This window comes from Fulmarus glacialis, unplaced genomic scaffold (genome assembly GCF_000690835.1).
Source record: "Fulmarus glacialis isolate BGI_N327 unplaced genomic scaffold, ASM69083v1 scaffold8626, whole genome shotgun sequence".
Lineage (NCBI taxonomy): Eukaryota > Metazoa > Chordata > Aves > Procellariiformes > Procellariidae > Fulmarus > Fulmarus glacialis.
Window position 1 is genome coordinate 3,457 of NW_009216183.1, and position 24,066 is coordinate 27,522.

General features: G+C 46.0%; 1 protein-coding gene across 1 annotated transcript; it reads left to right on the forward strand.

Moving 5' to 3' along the window:
• The first annotated feature begins 2,436 nt into the window (after positions 1 to 2,436).
• Positions 2,437 to 23,143, forward strand: CHRNA4 (cholinergic receptor, nicotinic, alpha 4 (neuronal)). Its single transcript, XM_009579210.1, has 6 exons — positions 2,437 to 2,632; positions 3,892 to 4,043; positions 7,467 to 7,511; positions 7,603 to 7,712; positions 17,250 to 18,630; positions 22,556 to 23,143. The coding sequence occupies exons 1-6, from the start codon at positions 2,572 to 2,574 to the stop codon at positions 22,679 to 22,681; spliced, it is 1,875 nt and encodes a 624-aa protein (XP_009577505.1). The 5' UTR covers positions 2,437 to 2,571; the 3' UTR covers positions 22,682 to 23,143.
• The last annotated feature ends 923 nt before the right edge of the window (positions 23,144 to 24,066 follow it).

Genomic DNA, 24,066 nt, shown 5'->3' on the forward strand with positions numbered 1-24,066 from the left:
TGGAAGACATTGCCTTCCAAATACACACAGGAGCTGATGGAAATTTTGTTATGGCCCAATGATGCAGAAAGAAACTGGCAGTGAGATTTAACAAGGTCACTTCAAGGCACAGAAACCTCTGTAAAATATGCTCATTCCCCACATCATATAAAAACAGGGCTAGGGAGGTGATGGATAAACCCTTCACTTACAGGAAATAATGATTTACGATTGATTTCCAAAGGAAGGAAATCCTTTTTTAATCAAAATTATTTATAGGGTTAATCCAAAGGCAGTATTTGCTCGCCAGCTCCCTTGCTCGCCAGCACAGAAACCGAGGCAAGGTGAAGATGGATGGGGGGTGTCCATGGGATTTGAATCAGCTCTGTGCAGGAGGGCCTGTAGTCAAGGATACCTGTATTATTTATGGCCAAGGTTTTCAAAAGGGAATAGCTGATCTTGGATCCCTTGGGTTTGGTCGCCCAACGTGTGACCTGTGCAAGTATCAGCCTCCTTGAAAAATAGCCTTTAGAAATCCTATTTCCCACCATGAGCCTTTGGGAATTTGTAAGGTTTGTTGTATCCGGTGCTTGTTGCTGGAACTAGGCAGGATGAAACCCAGGATTCCCCATTTAACACTGCTGGGTACGAACTGAGCCGTGCTGGACCCAGCGAGGAGCAGAGGAGCGTGCAAACCGCGGGGACAGCTGTCTCCCTCCAGATTTCATAGAGCAAAGGGGTTTAAAGAAATGGATTTTTCTGGTTGCTGCATGGATGTTTGGGAATGTGTGGTTGCAGTGTGTGACTGAGTGATGCTGGTTTTACCCTGATGAGGAATGACTGCCCTTCTGCTACCCTATTGCTGGCTGTGGGAAGGAGAGGTGCTCGGTGCTGCGCAGGCTCTGGCTCTCAGGATGTAACCCGCGCTTCAGCCTTAAGTTAATTTGATCTCGCATCTGCTGCTTATTAAATTAATGCTGGATGGTTCCCTGGAATGAGCACTACAGATTTTTATAGCATGTCACAGGTGCTCAGGTGCTGCAATGAGGGTGAGGACACCGAAAGCAAGGCAGGCAAACCGTACAGGAGTCCTTACACCCAGTGGAAAATATGGTGGGGTTTGTCATTCAAAATGGTGACAACTGTTGAGGAAGAGATGAGACAAGAAAAGACAAGACAAGATGAGTTTGATACTACACTGTTGTTATTTATAACCTCACTACAGACCTAATTTCTCTTGTGGCTTTAATCCTCCCCATTTTCAGCCAGCAATCTATTATATTGGAAGATATTTGAGATGCTTTGGGAGTAGGGAAATTATTCTACATAAAATATGTAGCTAGTATTATTAGAACAGACTTTGATTAATTTTGCAGCTGGCAAAATTACCCCTGCCTGAAAATGAAATCCGTTTGCTATCCGTGTGGAAGTAATTGTGTTAATATCAAAGCTAGTTTTAAAATGAAAAGGAGAGGGCTCTACTCCATGTCTCCTGTGTGAGGAATCAGGGATGCGAGATGAAGGGCTAGAGTGATAATTCCTTGCTAACACAAGGAATTATCCTTTCGTCCACAAAAAGTCTTCATGACTTCAACAGAGTTATTCGTGGTATATTTAAGGTACTTTCAAGTATATAGATACATTCAAGTAACCTCTTGTCTCGTCTCACCTTTGATTTGCCTATTGCCTATGGGCAGAGACTAATATGTGTGTTTGTACTATGTGTTTGTACAGCACCAAGCACAGCAGAGCCCTGTTCTCATGGGCAGGTTCTTCAGCCCAATAACCGTCGACAGCAAAGATACTTGCCCAGGCCAGAAATATATCTCAGGCTAATTACCCTGTTGTCTACAGGAGTGATTTTGAAAAGCACTTGGACAAGATTAAGCAGACAGCTTTCATTAATTAGGAACTGTTTGGGCTTCAGGTGCTATAAAGATCCCAGATGGCCTCATACCCACCACCTCTGGCTGCAGCTGGGGTCTGGATCTCCCCCTTTATTTCTCATGCTAAAAGTTTTCCTCCCTGCAGCCTGTTTGCTGGAGCGCACAGATTCTCTCCTCCTCCTAAGCAGGAGGTGGGCAGGTCTGACTACGTTAAACACACAAACATACCGTGCTCCCTCTCTGCTCCACCAAGGGCTGGCGTGGGCATCGGTGGCCCGTCAGCAGCAAAATCTGAGCAAGGGCTGCCCAAAGGGCTGGGGGAAGGGTGAAAACGGCAGCAGCAGCAACAAATAAATAAACCAAGCAGCCAAACCGCCCCGCAGGAAGGGGGAGAGGAGCAAGCAGGAGAGCCCAGGGGGGCTGTGCTCTTTACAGGAGCTTGCTGCAGCCCTCACGCGTCCCTTGCAAGTATATGTGCGTCGGTGTCCCAGGGAAGAGCATCCTTCTGGGAGGAAGAGCTGGAAATCAGTCAGAAGAGAAAAGAAAAAACAAACAAACCACCAGCTATTGTCCCTTCCCAGAGGCCGGTGAGAGGGAGAGAGAGAAAGGAGTTTAGGGGAATGAAGCTGGAGGATCCAGAGACTCAGAGAGGAAAAGTTGCCTTGACGGGAGACTCTGCGTACTAGAGCCTGAGGTCTGCTCCACAATGGGATTTCTCGTGTCTAAAGGAAACCTCCTCCTCCTGTTGTGTGCCAGCGTCTTCCCTGGTAAGTTTGCAAAAGCTTTTCTACCCCCGCTCTGCTCTTCAGCTCTTTTCTCCCCTATCCTTCTCCATGGCATGTTGCAAAGACTGGTCCCTGTCAACACGGAATTTCCCCCACTCCTGCATCCTCCTGCCCCATCATTGCAGATCCCTAAATACCAGCCTCTCCTGAGCAATGCTTTGCTTTTATTTTCTGCTCCTTGCCTGATTTGATGGGGAAAGGGTTAAAGCCGCGGTGGGGAAGGGGACAGGAGGGAGAATACAGGCAGGGGCTCAGCATCCTGCTTCTTGCCCGGGTTTTTCTTCCCTGGGTAAAGTGTGTTAATGTGTCTCCAGGCTACAGCTCCGGCTGGGGAGAGCACAGCCAGCGCTCTGCTAATGCTTCCCTTTGTATAATCCAGGGCAGCTAAAGAATAAGTAGGAGCCATATTCCACGAGAGACGCGGGGAGAGCCCCCGGCTCCCTCTCCCCGCTGTCCGTGGTGGAGGATGCGTCTGCGTGCAGCCAGCACAGGAGCGCAGCTCCCCCGGCAGTCCCCTGGAAGAAAGGTGGCTTTAATTTCTAATAACCAACAGGCACCTCCGACGGTTCCTGTAGTGTACGTGCAGGGTCAGGGCTGCTCCTTGCAGCCTCCAACTTTTAAAGTCGTGCTTGAGGGAAACCGCGCTCTGGTTATCCAATTTGTGCTCTCCCCCATCCTCTTCCTCCACCCACCATTTTTGTGGAAGACCAGCTATGAAGGTTAGTTTGAAGAGCTGAATTTCAGTCTGCCTTTTTTTTTCTGATGCATTTGATGCCAGTTTTATGTGTAAATCTGATCCAAAATCCCTATCTCCTAGCAGGAGGCTGCTTTTTCCTTTTTGTCTTGCCCTTCTAGCATCCCTCCTTCCCTCTCGCAGACTTCAGCGCTAGAAACTTGCTGCAAAGTGGCCATAAAAATTAAACCAGATTCAGAGAAGAATGGCCCATGTAGTGTTTTTCAAACAGTTGTACTGATGCCCTCACTTTCTGCAGACCAATCCTGCTCTGCAATAGAAACCCTACATTGGGAATTGGCCACGGTGGGTGAATAGAGTGAGAAATACACGGCAATGCCTGGGGTAGCGGGGAGGCAAGTCAGCAGGGTGGCATCACCCTCCCATGTGTCCCTACTTGCCCATCACTGGGTTTAGCCTGGGGATCCCCCCCGGTGAAGGCTCCAGCTATGCCGGCGCTTGGAGCTGCATGCGTTTCACGCCGTCGTGCCCCATGCCTTCCCCACAGCCTTCGGTCAGGTGGAAACCCGAGCCCACGCGGAGGAGCGTCTCCTGAAGAAACTCTTCTCTGGTTATAACAAGTGGTCCCGCCCGGTCGCCAACATTTCCGATGTGGTCCTCGTCCGCTTCGGCTTGTCCATTGCCCAGCTCATCGATGTTGTAAGTGCAACCTGTTTGTGCAACAAGCGGCCAAAATTAACCGGGTTGGGGCTCGGGGAGAGGCTCCTGGTGCATGTGGGTTTTAGTGGCTGATCCAGGGTTGGGTTGGGAAGACTTTGCTCTGGGCAGAGAAGAGTTATCATGCTGACGGCTCTGCTGGAATGACTCATGTGAGTAGCTGGTCATCAAAGTGGATTCTTTAATCCTCATTTACTATAGGCAAAATCCCAAATTCCTTATCAAAATCCATGGGACTGATCACAGCAGAGCAGTGGAGCAACTGGTATAAATGCCAGAGAGTCTTGGCTAAGGAAAAAAACAAATAGCTGATTTGGAATTTTAGCCATAATTATTAACACTAATTTACACAAGCTCATAGGAACAGTGGTTTACGCATCTCTGGAAGAGCTTGCCTGAAGAGCTTTCTCCAAATGAAAGTTTTGAGGGTTTTTAGCCAATCTGGCAGATATTAACAAGAAAATTATTTCTGAATGTTTGCTCAAATAGAAGTTACACGTGTGCAAATTGCGTATGCTATGTACAAAACGGAGTGGTTTGCACTCCGGACTGATGCTCACTGAAACGGCATTTAAAGGATTACTCTATCATGGTGTGTTGGGGCCAAGTGTTGAATCCAAAGGAGATCCCTGCAGGGCTGCAGATGTTAAGCACGCACACAGGCTTTCTAGCTTGTGCAGATCTTGCTCCCGCATGCTTGTCTCTCCTGTCCCTGTTTGCCCACAACACGTCCCAGGGCAGTGTGATTGTGCAGATGCACATCTCTTGAACAAGTGTCGGCCTCGCTTTTGAAGGCTCTCTGTCACTTTTGACTGTATTCGTGTGGCAGAGTAAAAGCGGTGATAATAGAAAGTGTACAGCGACTTAAAGACATTACTGGTGTGGGACAATCGTAACAGATGACTCTCCACATTTTATATTTTGAGATAAGAGTTCTGAGGTGCAGAGGAAACAGAGCCAAGGTGGTGCGGGAGGTGGGCAATCAAAGACACTAGTTGCCAGGGAGTTGCATCTCCTTGTGCCCAAGCCATGAGCTTCCAGCTTTGCAGCACAGAAATGGTCTTCCATTCCCCTCCTCTCTCTTACGTCAACCTGAGGGATCCAGGGCTGTTTGCAGTTGCTAATGTTGAAGTTGTGTGGTTCTCATCTGAATAATTAATAAGACTAAAGATGAGACATTAGTGACTGTGGAGGCATGAGAGAGACTTTCCATTATGCAGCTGCTGAATTGTGGAAGAAGGGGGATCGATACACCTGCTTCGTAGTGCTTTTCCCAGTTTACTTAAGAAGAATTAATCTTCTTAAAACCATGTCAGTGTTAGAAGTGCAACTAGCAGGCAGTTCTGTGCTGGGGCCGGTGGGTACAGCTGGAGGAGAGCTCTATCCCCTCCTGCCCAGGTCTGTGTGGTTGGGGACTGATGACACCCCCTGCCACCACGGCGGCACTTCAGCTGTCTCTCCCCCTTCCCGACAGAGACACTGTTTTGGCACAAACCCCGCTGCAATTGTTAGACCCGACGTTCAGCTCCCAACGACAAGAAGTCTGAAAGAGAAATGAGAGTCGTATTCAAACCCCTGCTCCTGCTGACAACAGCTGGGGGCAGGGGAACAAAAATCAATGTGGAACTTGACATCCCTGCACGTCCTTACCTCACCCTGGTGTGCTGAGGGTTTTCTGAGCCCAGAAAAAAGTGGTAAGGGATCAAGCATGTGTCTAGGAGCAGCCACTGAGAAACACATTTGGACTCCTAAGCCCGTGTCTCTGCAGGACCTCGTGTGCTGCGTTCACCTTGAGAAAAGAGGCCAGGCAGTGCATCACCACCATCAGGGCATCAGCTGCGGATCACCCGCTGTCCTCTGGGCTGGCTCCGTGCAGGAGAAGTCAGCCGTGCAGGCGGAGGAGCAGTCAGTCATTAGCACATTGCAACCCCCCTACGAGATAAACCCATGGGACTAGAGTCATGCTTCGCTTGGCTCCGAGGGATGGCAGAGCCCTCAGGTGTAGTGACGGGCAGGAGTTTCCACAAAGGGCCTGCACCCAGCCAGGGAGGAAAATTCAGTAAAGGGTAGTACCTGTGAGACTGGGATCCCCAGTGCAGGGACTGTGGTGGAGACCCTCAGATGCTTGAATTGCAAAGTGGTAAGAGAAGCAGATGCTCAAGGATTGGTCCAGTCCAGGGCATGGCAGCCTCCTCCAGCAGCATTCCTCATCTCCCATCGGCATCCAGGGAAGTAGCTGGATATTTTCCCTTTCTTTGTTGCTCATTTGAATGTTTTTTGTGTTCCTCTTTCCTCCATGTGCTTCTGGTCCCTAACCCTGGATGAGGGTATCTCTGATCAGGTTTTGCATTTGGTGCCACAACAGCAGTGTGGAGGCTCAGCAAGGGGGAGGCACAGCCGCGCCCCCCCTTCCCCCAATCTCCTGGCTTTTACTGTTCAGAATTAATCCTGAACTGCCACAAGAGCAAGGTTAATAACGAGCAGTTTGCTTCCAAATAAGCCCTGTCAATTGAGCTGGTTTTGATGCTGACCAAAGAGAGAGAGAAAAGAAACAAAACACCAATAAGCTCTGCTGTGACACTTAAATCAGACCAGCACTAGGCTCTGCCCCACATTATTCATCTTAGATATTTACATAGGGGTTGTAACAAGCATGCAGGGCAAGCAGCAAGCAGTAATTAATTCTACTACAGTGCTGCCAGCATTATATCTGCCTTACACTATTTAAAAATATATCTATATATATAGTTCTACCTTTCCATACTATTTGTACTTAGAGTTGGGAAAAAGCCTACCAATTGACAGCATGGGTATACACCAGGCTGTCCGAGGGTTACATGTCAGCAGAGTAGCTTGGGTTTATTCAGAAAACCCAATCCATAGTGCTCTAAGTTCATGTATTTGGTAGAAGGGGAAACACTGCTGAGCTTCATGTTTCCAGAACTGTGTTCACGGATAATGTTTCACAGTAGAAGTACTAAACATACTTGCAGGTGAAGCTGAGCATTGCAATCCACACACACGTGTGTGAGTAGGGCTATATATATCCATCACTCCTCTTCTTTCAGTGCTCAGGTCAAAGCCAAGCTGTGGAGCTCTTTCCTCTGCCTGGTCCCATCGTCATAGGCTGAATCCAGCAGCACCAAGGAAAATCCCAATAAATTCAAGTCCATCTGTTCACAAGATTGCTTAGGTGCAGGCTCAGCTGTTCAGTGGTATCAAGCAGCTGTGCCCTGCCCCATGTTAAATAACAGAAACATCTGCTTTTTATTTCCAAGATGCAACTTACATTTATTGCAGAAGCGATTTATAATTACAGAAATTAAGTACAATTAAGAGAAATTTCATGAGTTCCTCGGGCTGCTTCATCTGCTTTTGCAACTGATATCTGATCTTGCATTTCAGGATGAGAAAAATCAAATGATGACCACGAATGTGTGGGTGAAGCAGGTGGGTGTGTCAAAATATGTGCTTTTCCATGTTCCTTTTCAGTTTTGCAATCTGAACTCTCCCCGCTTTGTAACCGCCTCATATTTGGCAGGAGTGGCATGACTACAAGCTACGCTGGGACCCCCAAGAATACGAAAACGTCACATCCATCCGAATCCCCTCGGAGCTCATCTGGAGGCCAGATATTGTCCTCTACAACAAGTGAGTGTGAGCACTGTGGCCAGAGGGCAAACCCATTCTTGCAAATTTTCTCTGCCCATGGTGTTAAGCTGCTTCTTGCAATTATTCCTCCTTGTTTTGTTCTCGGTGGTTGAATTCCATGTAGATTCTCCTAATACCTGTCCCAGACGTGCCTTAAATGGCATGACCAACATTCATCGCAAGGGCTTTGTTCTCCTAATGATCCTTTCTCTGGACAGCGAGTTTTGTTGGGGGATGCCGGGTGTTGTTTTCTCTTCACATGTCAGATATATAAGTAAGCTGGATTTGAACTTTCAGTCCTCAATTTCATTTCACCAAGGAGCTCTCCCGTAATTCATCACCATCAACTGGAAAAGCCAATTACTGAGGGTGGTCTTAAATAAGGAAAATGTGCTGAAACATGTCAAGCTTATGTGGCTAGAAATACAGGTTTTAGGTCAGCCCAATAACATTCTAGAATTATTCTTAAATAGGTATTTGCTCCTGATTCCAAATGCTTGAAATCTGTCTCTTGTATGGACACTTCCTAAGGAGAAGGTGGTTGTTTTCTTTCTTTCCTTTGGAGCCTGTTGATATTCTTAGAAATACTTTCCAAGTGCCAAGACTGCTTTCTCCTTGGCTTATCATACCAGAGCTCTCCAGTCTCCTGGGATGTAGGATATCCCAGTCTCCCCCCTCCAGCACAGGCTCCAGAGAAAACACTTGCTGCAAGCGTCAAACACAAACACTCAGAGAAAACACTCACAGCGGAAGCCAGGCTCATTTTTAATGAACAGTTGCCTGGTTCTAGTTTGATATGATTTTGGTTTTGTTTCAAAAAAAAAAAAAAAAAAAGGCTGAAGGAGGAATCTGTCCAGGGGATTGTGAGCTTTGGAGACTATGGAAATTGTTGTCTTTCCCATTAGCTTGTCTCTGATCCTCAGTGGTATGGAGTGATTGCAAACCTCTTGGAAATCTTTCAGAGATGGCATCTGTCAGAGATTAGACCATGGAAATGACCAATTCATAGGCACTTGCAGCCAAGAAAGGTGCTCACAGCTTCCACTGGAAAAAAAGAATGTCCTTGTCCTTCTCATCGCTTAATTAATGGCAATGGTAAGGATTATTATTTTTGGAGCTTCTGGTGGTTGTTGTGGTAGACCACAGTGCCAAAGGAAATAGTGCTACAGAAACTGTCATTGTCTATGGTGCTTCAAACCATCCATTTGCTGGAGCTACTGGTACACAAGAGCCTGATGTGTCATCTCTGCATCTGCTCCCTTGGCCCACCATGCTCACCAAGGTTGATGAACATGGCCCATGCAAGGAGGGCCCTAGCACTAAAGAAGGAGGCTTTGGTATCCTTTTGTGCTCTGGTCATTTTGGGACTTCATGTTGAAAGCAGTCCCCAGAAGTCAGTGGGCACCCAGACCTCTGAGCTGGCTTCTGCCCCTTGCATGCCCTGCCCCTCTGCCCTGCTGTCCTTGCTCACTGCTGCTGTCGAGCAACTACAGGGACTCCAGGGAGCAGCTGCCTATCTGCTGGCCACAGCAGCTATTCCAGAATGTCCTCCTTATCCTCTTCTGGGGTGTGAGTCTTTCAGCCTTGCCCACCTTATTGCTTGACCCAGTCTGACTTGCAGCGAGGTATGGCAGATAGCAAGTCTAACCGTACTGGTGACCTGCTACCACACAGGGAGATCTAGTGCCCCAGCTACCTAAATCCAAGCTACTTCTCTCCCGTTATCCATACTTACCATTAATAATCATGCTTTCCTCTGTTGGTTGTCATGAGTCTATCATGCATTTTTAATTGGTTTCTTTATCATGAATTAAACATGGATGTAGGCGCCAACCATTAGCCAGTCAGTAATGGTTTTCCATCAATTCTATACCTCTTTACAGCTATATTTGCCCATGCTCTTTCATATAGTCTTATGTAAACTGTTTTCTGCCCTAGGATATTCTTCTCTCTTCTACCTAACTTCCTGTCAAACGCATCTGAAGCTGCAGTCAATATCTTAGTTGCACTGCTCTAGCGATGAGGTTTCATGCTTTTTAGGGGTTGCAGGGCAAGGCAGGGCAAACGCAATGTATGCAAGGCAAAACCTGTAGGATGATGGGACACCAAGATGAGGCTCTTCTGCATGGCAGCTCACCAACTGCATAACCAGACAGTTTTTCTCCTTGCAGGCAACTCAGCTAGAAATGTTTCAGAAAGAAAGGCTTTGCAAAGACAGTGATTAGTCATGGCTGATGCTAACAAGGACTCCGTCTCATATTTTACATATATATATAATATATATGTATTGTTTAGAGGGAATTTAAATTACATGCACAGAATTCTGAGTCCCTAAGAGCAAGAGAATTGTGTGCAGAGATCTTGGTGAAAGAGAGAGGGTGGCCACACTGGCCTTTTGCTGTTCAGGCTTTTTGATGTGAGTTATTTATTGCTTACCACATGCTCTGGCAGAAGTATGGTATTTTTGTTTGGGATGGTATCCTTTGGAAAAAAGACTTTCTGGACAGGAGATTATACAAATGCCCCTTTTGTTTTGATCTTGGGGTATATATAGAAATGGTGAAATTTAAATTGATTTGAGATTTACATCTTTAAGGAAACCCAACCCGTTGTTGTGAGGTTATTCTCATATCTAAGCTCATTATTGTAAAAAACTTCCATTTATCCACTCTAGAGGCCCAAATTAAATCAGTAAACTCAGCTGGTTTGGCCTAGAGAGTATATGTAGTTGTCAACATTCATAAAGAATCTAAAACCAAATTAATATCCTACAGGGAAATTAATATGCTGTTGAATTTTCAGGCTTGATGAGATAAGTTCCAAGACTCTGTAAATAGTTTCTACTAGATGTGACAAAACATATGTATAACAGAGGAGTATGAGTCAATAGTGAAGTGACAAAGCCTCTTCTTCTCTGCCAGGAAGGCCAACTGTTCCTTATCTGAGGCTGTAAAGGCTCTTCAGACACCACCAAATCATTTACAAATGAATTATCTAATCCTCTGACTTATTTTCCCATTCGTGAATGGACTTAAGCACATTTTAGTTTTCCTTTGTATATTTAAAGTAAAAAAAAATAATTTTTTTTGTCTAATCAGGGAATAAGCCCTTGGGGCTGCTTTTTTTTTTTTTTTTTTTTTTTTTTTCTTTCCTTTTCCACCTCTGTGTTGAGCCATTTGGACCCCGTGCAACATAGAAACTCAGACGAGAAACTCCTGAAACTGCACGTTTGCAGCCAGGTGCTGCGGCTGCTAAAGGCTGCCCAGAGGAATGCAAGACCATGTCCTTGATGGACAGGAACTTGAAACGTGAGCTTCCCTGGCTAGTTTTTAACTGGATATTCATGATAGCATTTGTCTTCTCTAGCCTGATGATTGTAAAACCTGGGAAGAAGCTACTGGGAACATTCAGACTTCAAAATTTTCTTTTTCCTCAATATTTTCTGATGTTAGCTGTTCCAAAAAGAAATCCTCAGCCTCCATAGTCACAAAAAAAAAGGAATAAAAGACAAGATCATACATGAAGGGGATTCAAATACAAATTTCTGTAATTAGGAGCAGGAAAGATCTTGAGGAATTCACCCAGTAGTAATATGGACACAAAGGATTACTGGACTAGGTTAGAAGGTCATCTGGCAGGCAGCTTTTGAAAATCATGAGAAAGCAAAGAGTTCTTTTGAACTATACTATAGTGGCTTGTTCTCTTGAACTATACTATGATGTTTGCAACCAGGGAGACTTATAGATTAACACTGGTTTCCTGACTCATCCTAAAGCTGTTTGGAGGAGAAATACAAAAAGATGCCCTAGCCTAACCTTTAAAATATTGGAAACACTCTTGACATTTTCCTTTGTGTTTGAGTGTGTACTTGCACAGATTGTGTCACTTTGCACCAGATTGTACTTACCATAGGCCCATAATCGCTACTTGACACTTAAGCTTTCCTGATGCTTCTGTGAGTTTAAATGACTATGTTTCTGGAGAGGAATTATATCTCTAGATGCCTTTGAGGTTTGCTGCCAAGCTCTATCCAGTAATACAAGAACTGATAGAAAGAAATTTATAAGAGGGATCTCTCTCATGGGCTGTTGCTGAGTTAGCATCCAAGGACTTCTCCTACCATTATGCTAAGGACAGAGCTAGAGTTTTGCCTACAAAATGCTGATGAGGATGCTTGGCAAAGGGAAGAGTCAAAGGAAAATGCACAAATTCAGCACTGTTAGAGCCTTCTGAGAAACTTGTGCTTATTTCATCAGTGTAGCACAGCCATTTCTGAGACAGATGCCTATTTTTGCTTATCAATGATTTCTAAACATCTGAAGCAGGCAAAAGCTGGGATGGGACCTACAGAAGTACACATCAGTGCACTGACACCTCCATCTATGTACCCAAGATGTGCAATTCTGTTTTCTACCCAAGTTGCCAGGACCCTGGAGATTTTTAAAACCCAACTAGACAAGGTCCTGATCCTCTTGTTGCTGACCCCACTTTGAGCAGGGAGTTTGGACTTAATAATCTCCAGAGGTCCCTTCCAACCTGTGAATTTGTAGTTATCATTTTGGTAGCACAAAACGATTGTTAAACAAAATATTCTCTGATCTGCCTTTGCATAATATTTTAATCTGAACATTACAGAAGCATGTCTTTAATGTCTACAAAAAGGGTGCAGGGTACATTCTTTAAAGGGGTCTTGAAACTCCAATTTGTCTTGGTTACTACTGTTCCATGAAAAATGCTTTAAATGAGGACATTCTAGCTATATCCATATATGTATATAGCTAATTTTCAAGCTTTTAAAGCTCTATTTGGATTTAAATTGTATCATCAGAAATTAAAATAAATGTGTGCCTCATTTACATGCATTCTGAAAACATTTAATTTTGTGAAATGATGTATCTCCCAACTGCAGGGAAAATAGAATCTGGCAAAAAAAGAAGAATCTCCATCAACAGAGCTTTTTAATGAAATACAGTTGATGGCTGCCAGTAAAACAATGCAATCCTTGAACCCTTATAAACTTAGAAGATTTTAGAAGACAAGCCTTTATTCTCAAAGTGAGGAATCAAAGGCTGCAGAACACAGCAGACTATTTCTGTTGGCAAAGGAATAAGCGACTGTCTTCTCTATTGGTGTGCACTGTTGTACTTGACATGAGAATATAAGAGCTCCAGTACTTCATTACTGACAGATTTTTAGAGCTGTCAGGTCAGGGTAATCAGGAGAGCCTCACTATCTTAATTCTCAAGTTCTTGTTGTGTTGTTTACCTTGTGCTTGCTCCTTCTTCCCAATGGTCACAATACAGTGATCTAGACTGAATGAGATGAAAATGTGCTACCACTATAAAGGAATGACTGCAGATTTTCTCTATCCCACTGTATCAGATCTCCCACCTTCCTGTCTAAGGAAATATTCACGTTTGCAGTCAGGGCTGTCGGCACAACTGGGCCAAGAATGGGTTTTCCCACAGCAAAGCTTTCCACAAGAAAACAGGATTTCCCCAATCTCATAACTGCAGACTTCATTTGCGGTCGGTTGTCTCAACTTCATCCCTTGGAGGAGATTGGGGAAAGGCTTTGGAAGACCATCGACAGCCAGGTGACCTCATTTTCTCCCTCTCTCATGTCAAGAGGAGCAGAATGAAAGCCTCACCCAGGATGAAAGCATCTCTCTAGGTTCACCCCGTGTGGGCAGGGCGCCAGCAAGCATAGCTTCCAATCCAGTAAGCGTATGCTTGAAGGTCCAGAGTGGGTGGTAAGCTTGGAGAAGGAGACAAAAATATATGTATGCACAAAGGGTTAAGACAACTGCGAACACTACCTTTGCACAATATAGCTGGCTTGGCTACAGCTTATGTACAACAGCATGGCTAATTTACCCTGCTTAGAAATTGCTCAAATATCTCGTATTGAAGTGCAATGAGAAGTTCAAACATGCCCAGTAAAGTCAGGAATTACTTCACAGCCCTGTTAGGTTGGTGAGAGAGAAGCAGGAGGATCCCAGGGTGTTTTATGGCTCCTTAGAGTCATTAGCTGACTCTCAAATGCAAGAAGCTATTTTGGTGCTGGTTTCACTCCTGCCATGGCACTGCAGGCAAAATCCAGCTTGGAAGGCAGTATCAGTATTATTTGTAATAACGTGTAAGCCAAAGAGGACTCGGGATGAGTCTGGGTTTGTTAGGCAAGCAATTAAAAATATCTTCCTCATCAAAGAAGCAGATCATTTATGGAAATAATTGACACACAAGATCTGCAGCATCACACTGGTTACATTTACGCTTGCAGAAGAGAGGCGTGGGGCTAGTCACGCAGAGACTGCAAAACTGCCAGACAAGACATTTCTGGGAATGAAACACAATTACGTGAATTATTATTGTTCCTGGATGAATTTTTAGCAAAATTTTCGTGCCTTTTTCCTACAGCTTTGAAAAGGAAAAACACACACCTGTGTTGGTTACCCAGCCAACTACACATTGCTCTACCTAAGAAGGGAAACACTAGTGGACGCTTATTATCCCTTTTCTGTAATATAAGTCCAATTATAAGCATATTGTTCCATTAATGAACGATTTAATCATGCCTCAGAGATCTCATTAAATGCAGAACTGGATTCCAAATTCCTTTTGAGATTTAGAATGAAAACCACCGCGTACAGCAAACACTGGACTGTCACTGGCTGTGCATGTTTCATGTCTCAATCTGGCTTTACGGTGCAGGCAAAACCCAGGAGAAAAAACCAGATGGTTTGCATCCAAAGCAAGGGGTTCTGGAGTGTAAATTATATTTAAGAAAGAAGAGGTAAGAAAGGAGTTGGGTGGATGGTACAATGGCATTGCTCGGTTTTATTTGCACCGGAGTAAAACACAATGGTGGTTTTGCCTTGATCCCTTTGAGACAGCAGTCTAGGTTTGTACAGATTTTTAGCTTTTCTGTCTTAAAAAAAAGAAAAAAGACATTTTAAAGCTTTAGAAAAAGTCCAGTTCAGAGGTCAAAAAGCACTGGGTCCTTTTCTGTTCTTTTGTTTTTCTGAAATCTGCCACAAAGAGCAAAGGCTTTCCATTATAGACACAAAGAAGAGTTTAGTAAAAACCTGGTTCTCCTCCACACAGTAATTCTGAGTTTATTTTTCCATTAATTCAACCAACCTGGAAAATTGTCTCAAAAGACAAAGATCTGGGCTGTGATCCTGGGGCCGGGGGCATGTGCCCAGGTATCGTGTTAGCCAAGACAGCTCACCGAGGGCCAGATCCTGCCACAGTTTCCCAAAAGGAGCAATACTACAGCAGTCTCACTGGAAGCCAGTGTGGTCATGGACTGACGAGGATGCTTCACAGGGCAAGACGAAATATCAGAAAGTCTTTTTTTTCTCCTTTTGCATACGAATTAATGGATGATCTCCTAAAGAAATAAATTTAGGGAAGTTCCTCTGCCTTCAACAGCTTGAGGGGCCCTGCCAGCTCGTCCCTGCACTTTTTATCTTGCCGCCGGCGAGGGAGAGGAGAGGTGTGACCCCCGCGCACCCCGCCGCTGCACGGCTGCTGTCACGGCACGTCTGAGCGCGGAAGCAGCGGAGCAGGGCCAAGGGAATTTGCCGATCGCGGGGAAAGCGGCTGCAAGCTGGATCAGCTCCAGCTGGGAGGGCTGGGCAGGAGCAGAGAGCTTTCTGTCCATCTCAGCCTGAATAATTCATCTCAAGTTTTTAGCAGAAGCTCTCCCTCCCCTGCTCAGCTTCTCCTTTCTTCAGCGGCGTTGCTGTTTGCGGCTCGGCATCACACAACAGGCTGCTTCCTCCGTATCCCCGCGCTCCGCAGCGGCTTCAGCCAGGTGTGTAAGATGGTCCCCAATTCCCTCCTTGCTCTTTGGATGCTCTTTTCTCTATTCCTGTAGCTCGACTTGAGGGCATTGCTCTACAAACAGATTCCACCTGCTTTTTTTCAGTTGGGACTTCAACCTTTCAGACATTTGCTCATGATGAAAAAAATTGCAGCTTTATCCAAACCTCCCCCCCATTTTAAGGCTCCTTGAACCAGGGTGTTTGATCCAGGTTGTGACTGTCCAAGGATACCAAAGTCCTCTGTCTGCAGGTAGAAATCAAGGGAGAGAGAGGGTTTGAAGTTTCAGCCAGCGACTGCACAAAGGGGCTGCAGATGTAGGGGCCTGGCTCATTTTCAGGCAAAGGTGTAATTTTGTGATTCAAACACCCAGTCTCCATCACGATCATTACTGGAACAAGGAGATATGTCACTTGTGCAGCTCTGGATGCTTCAGTTTTGCCTCTTCGTGTAAGCTAACGCAGGCTGCAGATCCTGCAGCCACTGCCTGGAGGAAGGACGTTGCTGCAGAGAAGGTACCCGTGGGCTTGGCCCCAGACGTGGCGTTTAAGTGTCACAGTCCACACGTCCCCCTCACTGAGAGCAGGGGAGGAACAGCGCTTCTTGATGGCATAGCCATGCAGGGCGTTAATTACCTGCTGCGCTAATGGAATATATTAATGAGCTAATTTCTTTCTGTGGCCTCCAGGCACGGGGGCACGCAGCAGGTTCAATGTGTAACGTGTGGTAGCAGGGCCGCGGGGGCGAGGAAGGAGCGGAGCTGCGGCTGGTGATGCTGAGGCGGGTGGAGGACGGGGCTGTCTCCAGGGCTGGGGATCCCATTCCCAGGGTTTTTCAGTCTCCCTCCTTTCTCCAACACTATTACAGCTCAAGTATGGCATTCCTCAGTGGTCTTTCTTCCCCCAGATCCCCAGTGCACTTGCCTTGCCTGTTGTGGTTTTTTGGTCTCCTTCACTTGTATCCCAGTACCCACGACGAGCTGGAAGCAGCCGGTGTCACAGGTTAACGGCACGGTGCTGCGGGACATCCGTGCACTGATCAGCTGAGAAAAGCAGATCTAAACCAAAAAAATGCTGTTTATGCAATAGCTTTTTCACTGGCTGGAAAATGGCTTTCTGATACAAAATCCTGGGTTGTTACCTGTTTATCTTATACCAGCACGCAGACCCCGATTGAGAGTCCCTGTAAGAAGACACGGTAAAAGACAGCTCTCTTCCTGACTGGGAAATCAAGAGATTAACTTTCCTTATTCCTATTAATAGGATGTTCTTGCTGTTTTTCGTTAAGAGACTGAGTGACTACCCAGCATTCTTTCATTTATAGCAGCTGTCACAATTAATTCTGCCGAGCCCACAGCCACACCACCTGGTAGTGGGTCCTCCCACCTCTCTAAAGCAAACTCAACCCTTTCCAGGGCATTTATGGGGCACCTTTGAGGAAAACTTGTGTACATTCACCTCAAGGACCTGACTTATGCAAGGTGAGGGCTGACATTTACATGCAAATCCAGTGCTTGCATAAGCCAACAGAGTTCAAAACCCACTTGATAGAGTGGATGGACCAGTGTTTGCACACGATGTGCCTCTTGCACCTCTCAGGTGCCCCAAGTGCATTTTTGGAAGCCAGGCACTAAATATCCTATTTCTTTAACAGTGTTGACATGTCCCAGAGAAGCCTTAGTCTTTTTTTATCTTCTATCTCTCCCCAGTGCTGACGGCGACTTTGCAGTCACCCACCTGACCAAGGCCCACCTCTTCTATGATGGGAGAATTAAATGGATGCCACCTGCTATCTATAAAAGCTCCTGCAGCATCGATGTTACCTTCTTCCCCTTTGACCAGCAAAACTGCACAATGAAGTTTGGCTCCTGGACCTATGACAAAGCCAAGATAGACTTGGTGAGCATGCACAGTCATGTGGACCAGCTGGACTACTGGGAGAGTGGGGAATGGGTCATCATCAACGCGGTGGGCAATTACAACAGCAAGAAATATGAATGCTGCACAGAGATCTACCCCGATATAACTTACTCCTTCATTATCCGGAGGCTGCCACTGTTCTACACAATCAATCTGATCATCCCCTGCCTGCTGATCTCCTGCCTGACTGTCCTGGTTTTCTACCTGCCCTCCGAGTGTGGAGAGAAGATAACCTTGTGCATCTCCGTGCTGCTGTCCCTCACTGTGTTCCTGCTGCTCATCACAGAGATCATCCCGTCTACCTCCTTGGTCATCCCTCTGATTGGGGAATATCTTCTCTTTACCATGATATTTGTTACCTTGTCTATCATCATCACTGTCTTTGTGCTCAACGTGCACCATCGTTCCCCGCGTACCCACACAATGCCTGACTGGGTGAGGAGGATCTTCCTTGACGTAGTCCCACGCCTCCTCTTCATGAAACGTCCCTCCACAGTGAAAGACAATTGCAAGAAGCTCATTGAATCCATGCACAAAATAACCAATACACCAAGGCTTTGGTCCGAGATCGACGTGGAACCCAACTTCACTACATCATCTTCCCCCAGCCCCCAGAGTAATGAGCCATCACCCACATCTTCCTTCTGTGCCCACCTCGAGGAGCCAGCCAAGCCCCAGCCTATCTGCAAGTCCCCTTCTGGGCAGTACTCTGTGCTGCACCCAGAGCCTGTACAGGTGAGCTGCTCCCCTCCACAACCCTCATGCCACCTCCTGAGTGACAACCAGACCACCTCCATCTTGAAAGGCAGATCAGTAAGTGTTCAGCAGATGTACAGCCCCGATAAGGCAGAGGAAGGGACTATCCGCTGTAGGTCCCGGAGCATCCAGTATTGCTATCTGCAGGAGGACTCTTCCCAGACCAATGGCCAATCCACTGGCTCTCCAGCGTCCCAGCGGTGCCACCTAAATGAAGAGCAGCCCCAGCACAAGCCCCCTCAGTGCAAGTGTAAATGCAAAAAGAGCGAGGCAGCTGGCACACCAGCTCAAGGAAGCAAGACTCACAGCGCCAAAGAGCAACATCTTGTGTTGATGTCCCCAGCCCTGAAGCTGGCCGTGGAAGGGGTTCACTACATCGCAGACCACCTGCGAGCAGAAGACGCGGATTTCTCAGTAAGTATGCTAACTTAGCCTGGTCTCCTTGGGTAAGTCAAAAAGTATCTGCTAAGAAAACCGCACCAAACCTGGGGGCTATACAGCCGGTGCACTTGCTGATGCAGGCTCAGCCATCCCTGGTATTGTGGCTTTTGAACACGTTGGCCACTACAGGCACAGCTGGAGAGTTTGTCCTCGGGGTCTTGGCAGGCATGTGGGCCAAGGGGGTAGCACAACCAGACCATGCTCAGGGCTGCTCTAGAACAACAGGATTCTCCAGCAGAAAATAGGAGTAAAGTTGTTAAGTAGGAAGCAAGCAGCTGAGATTGTGAAAGAGACCCAAAAAGCAGTCATCTGGTGGGAACGTAGCAGACTTATTCTTTATAGAGAAGCCCCTGACAGACGGGGAATTCACTCTCTGTTTTCTATTAAGCATTGACTCTGGCTACTGAGCCTAGGAAAGCAAATTCCCAAAATAGGTTGTGGGTGTGGGAAGCGCGTAGTAGCGTGGGACGTTGCAGGGTATGTTTAGCTCTGCGTGATGCGATTCCTCATTAGTGGACTGCCACTGGAGCAGTTGGCTCTGTGCAGGAAAGTGGGTGGACAGGCAAATTTCACACTTACTCTGAAGGGGTAAATATGGCTACAAATAGGGAAGGAAAGTAGAGGTTGAAAGAATTTCTTTTAACGGAGATGGTGATGCACGTACAGATGCCACATCTTTTCACACCTCTTGTAGCTCTTCCCCTGCAATACTATGGATTCGGTGTGCTAGCTAATTATGGCCATAATGAAGGAAGCCAGAAAATAACCTGAAGTTAATGTTCTTGCTAAAGAAAAGTCTTATTTAGCTTTTCCTAGAGGGATCCCTCAGCAAAAGGTACTTTTTCAGCTGTGCTTACAATTTGATTTTCTCAAGAATTAGAGTCAGTGCAAGTCATAGTGCTTTTATGCAAGACTTCCTGGGCATGAAGAGTGTCTTTATATTTGCATTTTTCACAGCACTGAGCACTTAGCAGTAGCAACAAAAGATTAAGTGCTACTGTCCATATATATGCTCTTTGGTACCACAGTTTGAGAGGCTTCTGTTCTTAATGTATTTCACTTCACAACATCCCTTTGAGGAAGTAACTGTTTATTCCTCCTGTTGAGGAGTGACAGCCAAAATACAGAGATGACGTGACCTGTTCAAGGTCACAGAACAAATCTGTGGCGGAGATGGGCTGTGAATCCCCATCTTCATTAGTTGATGGCCCAGAACTCTTTGCTGGGCTAAAGCACTTCACAAGCACATTGGGACTGCAGGAATTAAACTCTGCTCTCTCCTCCTAGCAATAATCACAAGTAAACCCACGGAAGTCAGTTGATTTTAACTCGTTTCCCCCTGATGCAAATGAAAGAATATTACACCAATAATACTTCCCATTTCAACTGATTCTCTTTCTGCTAAGCTTGTTGATATCATCAGGAACTGAGTCGATGCATATCTTGGGTCCTTTCCTTTTAATCCATGATTGCAACTTCCTTTAAAATGAAAACAGTCTTCAGAAGCCATGAATTTTCTTCTTGCATCTTCCACTACTCTTCCTTCTTGAAATGAAGTGATTATCCTGAGAAAGCTATTTACAGCGCTAAACATCAAAAGCAGAAGAAAAGGAGCAGTTCTGAGGGCTCTGACCAGACCTCCTGCCAGCCCAGGCTGCGAGCAAAGGCACCAGGAAAACATCCAGCAACGAGCGGAGAAGGGTCACCCCCAGGACCACCGATGCACCAGGCTCCCCAGGAAGAGCCTGGAAACCCGCCCACAGTTTTCTGCTCTTTCACAGCACTTGTGGTTGGCACGGTAGGCAGAGGTTGGGTTTTCAGATTTGGGGGAATAATTGCTGAGCCTGGTCTGAGGCTATACTATTTTCTTTTTCTGGATCCAAGTAATGTCAAGTGGGAAAGCATATTTTTTCTTCAGGTGGAAGTGACAAAGAAGAAGGAAACATGATCTTCTGGAATTGAAATTTACTGTAAGGAGCAGAACGGATCTAATTAAATGAGAATTTATTGGGGAAAAAATCATTACTCAGAAATTTGCTTTCATCTTAAAATCAAGTTGTGGCATTTCTTCATGGAAGTCTTCAACAAATCTATCAGCAAGCACCTCTGATGCAGCTGCAGCCCCTGAGACACAGCTCGCTGTCTCTTGGGTAATTTTGAGAGACATGCACCTTCGCAGAACGAGAACAGAGCTTCTTTTGAAGTTTCTGTCTTTTTTCTAAAGCACCATTGCCACGGGGGCAGTGCTTCTAAATTAAAAGTAAATAGCTCATTTAATTAAGTGCTTCAGCAAAGAGAAAATGGGAAATGCAAGAGGCAGCTGTTTGTTATGAAAAGATATCTGCAAACAATACGAGCACAACGGTACATGGGGGAAAATGCAAGACCGAATTGTCCCAGTGTATGACAGAAATGCCATTAGAAATTAATTACAGACTGAGAAGCAAAACAAGTTGCATGTCACACACGAGCCAAAATAACCAGACACCAACAGCACCGTCTGGGAAGCCTTGTTGTCCTCATGCCTGTGTACATCTCCGGACTACTCTAACAAGAAGACAGCTTAAAAATAAAATGGGAGAGAATGTAGCTGAGGGGAAGGAAACACAGGATAATCTCACCGGTTTATTTTTAACAAAGTACAATAAAACCACCCAGGACTGCTCTAATCTCAGTTGCAGGCTCTGGGTCCTGGGGATCAGAGGCCACCAAGGCACCTCAACCCTCCACTCAAACCCTGGGGCAGAATGCCCAGTTCCCGCTGCTCAGACATGCAAGGAGCTAGACCAGGGAAGAGCCACAGATTCCCTTACTCTTTGGGAATTTGGGGGTGGGGGAGTCAGCTGGTTTCTGCCCCTGATCCTTTCCTGAAAATAGTTTTGAATGAGCTTCTTAAAAACTAATCAAAATACAGCTCAGGAGTTGGGGTGGCAGACTGGTAGGAGCAGTAAAGCAGCCCCAGCAGAGCGCAGCCTTGGCTTCGCTGCCTCCTCCTCCTTACACCACGCTCCTGACCTGCTGCAATCACAGCCACTGAAGAGGTTTGAGCTAGCTCCCACTGAGATGTTTTCCCTAAAGAGCGAGGCAGCATGCCAATTTTCAGCCCTTGGCTCTATTAATCACCAAGTGGTATAATGTAGGAAATTATAATGGGTACAGCCATATCAAATAAAACTTTGCCATCTGATCAGTCCTCTTCCTGAGAAAGAAATTAATAACAGCAATGTAATAAAAGAGGTTTTCATATGTATGTGGTTTCTTACATAATGAAATAGCCATTTACAATTCCTGCCTGATGGTATTAATAAGTACTAGACCTCCCCAGAGAGGAATTGCTGGAAAATCCTCCCACAGCAAGACAAAAGTGGGGGAAAAACAGAGTGAGGAAGTCAACTTCTTTTATTTACTGGTTCATTTTCACTGCTTACTCACCCAAAGCTGTAAATCCCTTAGCAGAAAGAGTTTGGCTTCGTTAATCTGTAAGCAAATCTGTTTACGAGCATGGGGAAACAAGTAATTTCTTTCCCCCAAAACCCTCCCCAGTTTGAATTACAGCCTCATTTACACACCCAGTTGCAGCTGTTGCTCATGGAAAATGGGACAGTGAGTATGCAGATGAACTTAATTATCCACGGGCGTATGTCATCCCTGGGGAGCTGTGAACAGGGTTTGCAATTGCACGTGCACACCCACGCAGTCTGGGAATCTGTCTCCCACATCAGCGACCGATAGAATAAATCTTTGCATCATATAGGGCCACCAAATATAAGCGAGACCTTCCCCTCCTGTCTCTGGACCTAAATTAAAATATCCTATTTTGGAATAAGCACTAATAGGCTTCATAAGTTTTAATCTCAAATAAATGTTAATAATCGGTCTTTCATCTCTGCGTTCCCAGGTGAAGGAAGACTGGAAGTACGTTGCAATGGTCATTGATAGGATCTTCCTCTGGATGTTCATCATTGTGTGTTTGCTGGGAACTGTTGGTCTCTTCCTCCCACCGTGGCTGGCAGGAATGATCTAAATAACACCACATAAGGAAGAAAGTATATCCCACTCTATGGATTTTAGTTCACACGGAAGGAGAGGAGCAGAGAAATGGAGGCAGCCCTTTGAATAATTTACTGCGTGTCCGCGCTTGAGTTGCTCCAGAGCTCTCTGAGAATATTTTCCAAGGTCGCATCATTTTGCCAAGCCATTTTCATCTCCTCCATCTAATTTAGGGGGAAAGTTCTTATTGAAGTTTGTACATAGCATGGTGGCATTCATTGGCATATACTCAGCAATGTAAGAACACGAGCTTGTTCTCTAAAGCAGCACATAAAGAGGCTTCGCATCTACAAACCAGCCCCTGGCAAATTAGCTCCAGTCGTCTTCAGAGGTCTCAGTGTGCCCTGCCTAGTAATTTTGCCCTGTCGAGCTGAAGTGGTTCAGGACTGTGCGTCCCTGTATGAGTCATTTTATAAATAAAGTTCCAGATTTGGGATACCTGTGTAGGATGTGGTCTGTGGTCAGGTGGTAAAGGTGGACAGACTGGAAAGGCTGAAGGAATTCCTCAAGGCAGCTCAGCCCCTTTGGGACCAACAGGGATCATTAGTTCACCAAAACACAATAGCTACAGTCTTTATATTGACAGAGTTTACTTTGGCCAATACCCTTCAGAAACCATGGGGATTATAGCTGAGTGAGGATCATGCAAATGAGGGGAGGATTTGGGGTTAAGGGGTAGCACTTTAGTATGCTTTCAAGGGAAATCTCCTGGATCCAAGTTATGGCTGCTGCAAAATAGCAGAAGGTTACCCTGAGCTGAAAAACCCTTGCTGTAGGTAGGGAAGGTACTTAGAGATGGGGAAGCCACAGCAGAAATCCCAGGGCAGTGCATTAGTGTAATAAGGAAACGTGCCAGTACGTGGGGAAACCTGGACAGGACACACAGCCACACTTTGCAGAAATCACAGGTATTATGACCTTAAATTTGGCCAGTTGTTTCAGCAACTGTGCTCTTCCCAGTTCTATCCAAACTAAACCAACCTTTTTTGCACGTCTTGTCCTTGCTTTGGGACCTGCAGCAAGAAGGCAGGGGTAGGCACCACCAGCCAGAGGGAGGGGGGGATGCTGGAGCCCTGCCCTGCTGCAGGGAGACATGGGTGCACGATGGCACAGCTGAGGCAGATGTGTGGGTGAAAGGCTGGAAGACAGAGGGTAAGCATGGGCTTCATCTGTCTTCTGCCTTTTCTCTGTATGCATTTGCAACTGCAGGAATGACCACACTTGGCCAGACCGTAAGTCCGTCCAGCTCAGCATCCCCTTTGGTACTTACAAATCCACTTTTCCCGTCCTTATTGCTGATTGCTGGGTGCCAGGTGGGATCAGCACAGCACCACCCAGCCCAGTGTCTCCCTGCTTACT

What these genes read in the sequence shown, in the direction of transcription:
- CHRNA4 (XM_009579210.1), top strand. Translation starts at nt 2,572, where the DNA reads ATGGGATTTCTCGTGTCTAAAGGAAACCTCCTCCTCCTGTTGTGTGCC. An exon ending in GATATTGTCCTCTACAACAA is followed by an intron (nt 7,713 to 17,249) that starts GTGAGTGTGAGC and finishes ATCTCTCCCCAG; the next exon opens with TGCTGACGGCGACTTTGCAG. An exon ending in CAGAAGACGCGGATTTCTCA is followed by an intron (nt 18,631 to 22,555) that starts GTAAGTATGCTA and finishes CTGCGTTCCCAG; the next exon opens with GTGAAGGAAGACTGGAAGTA.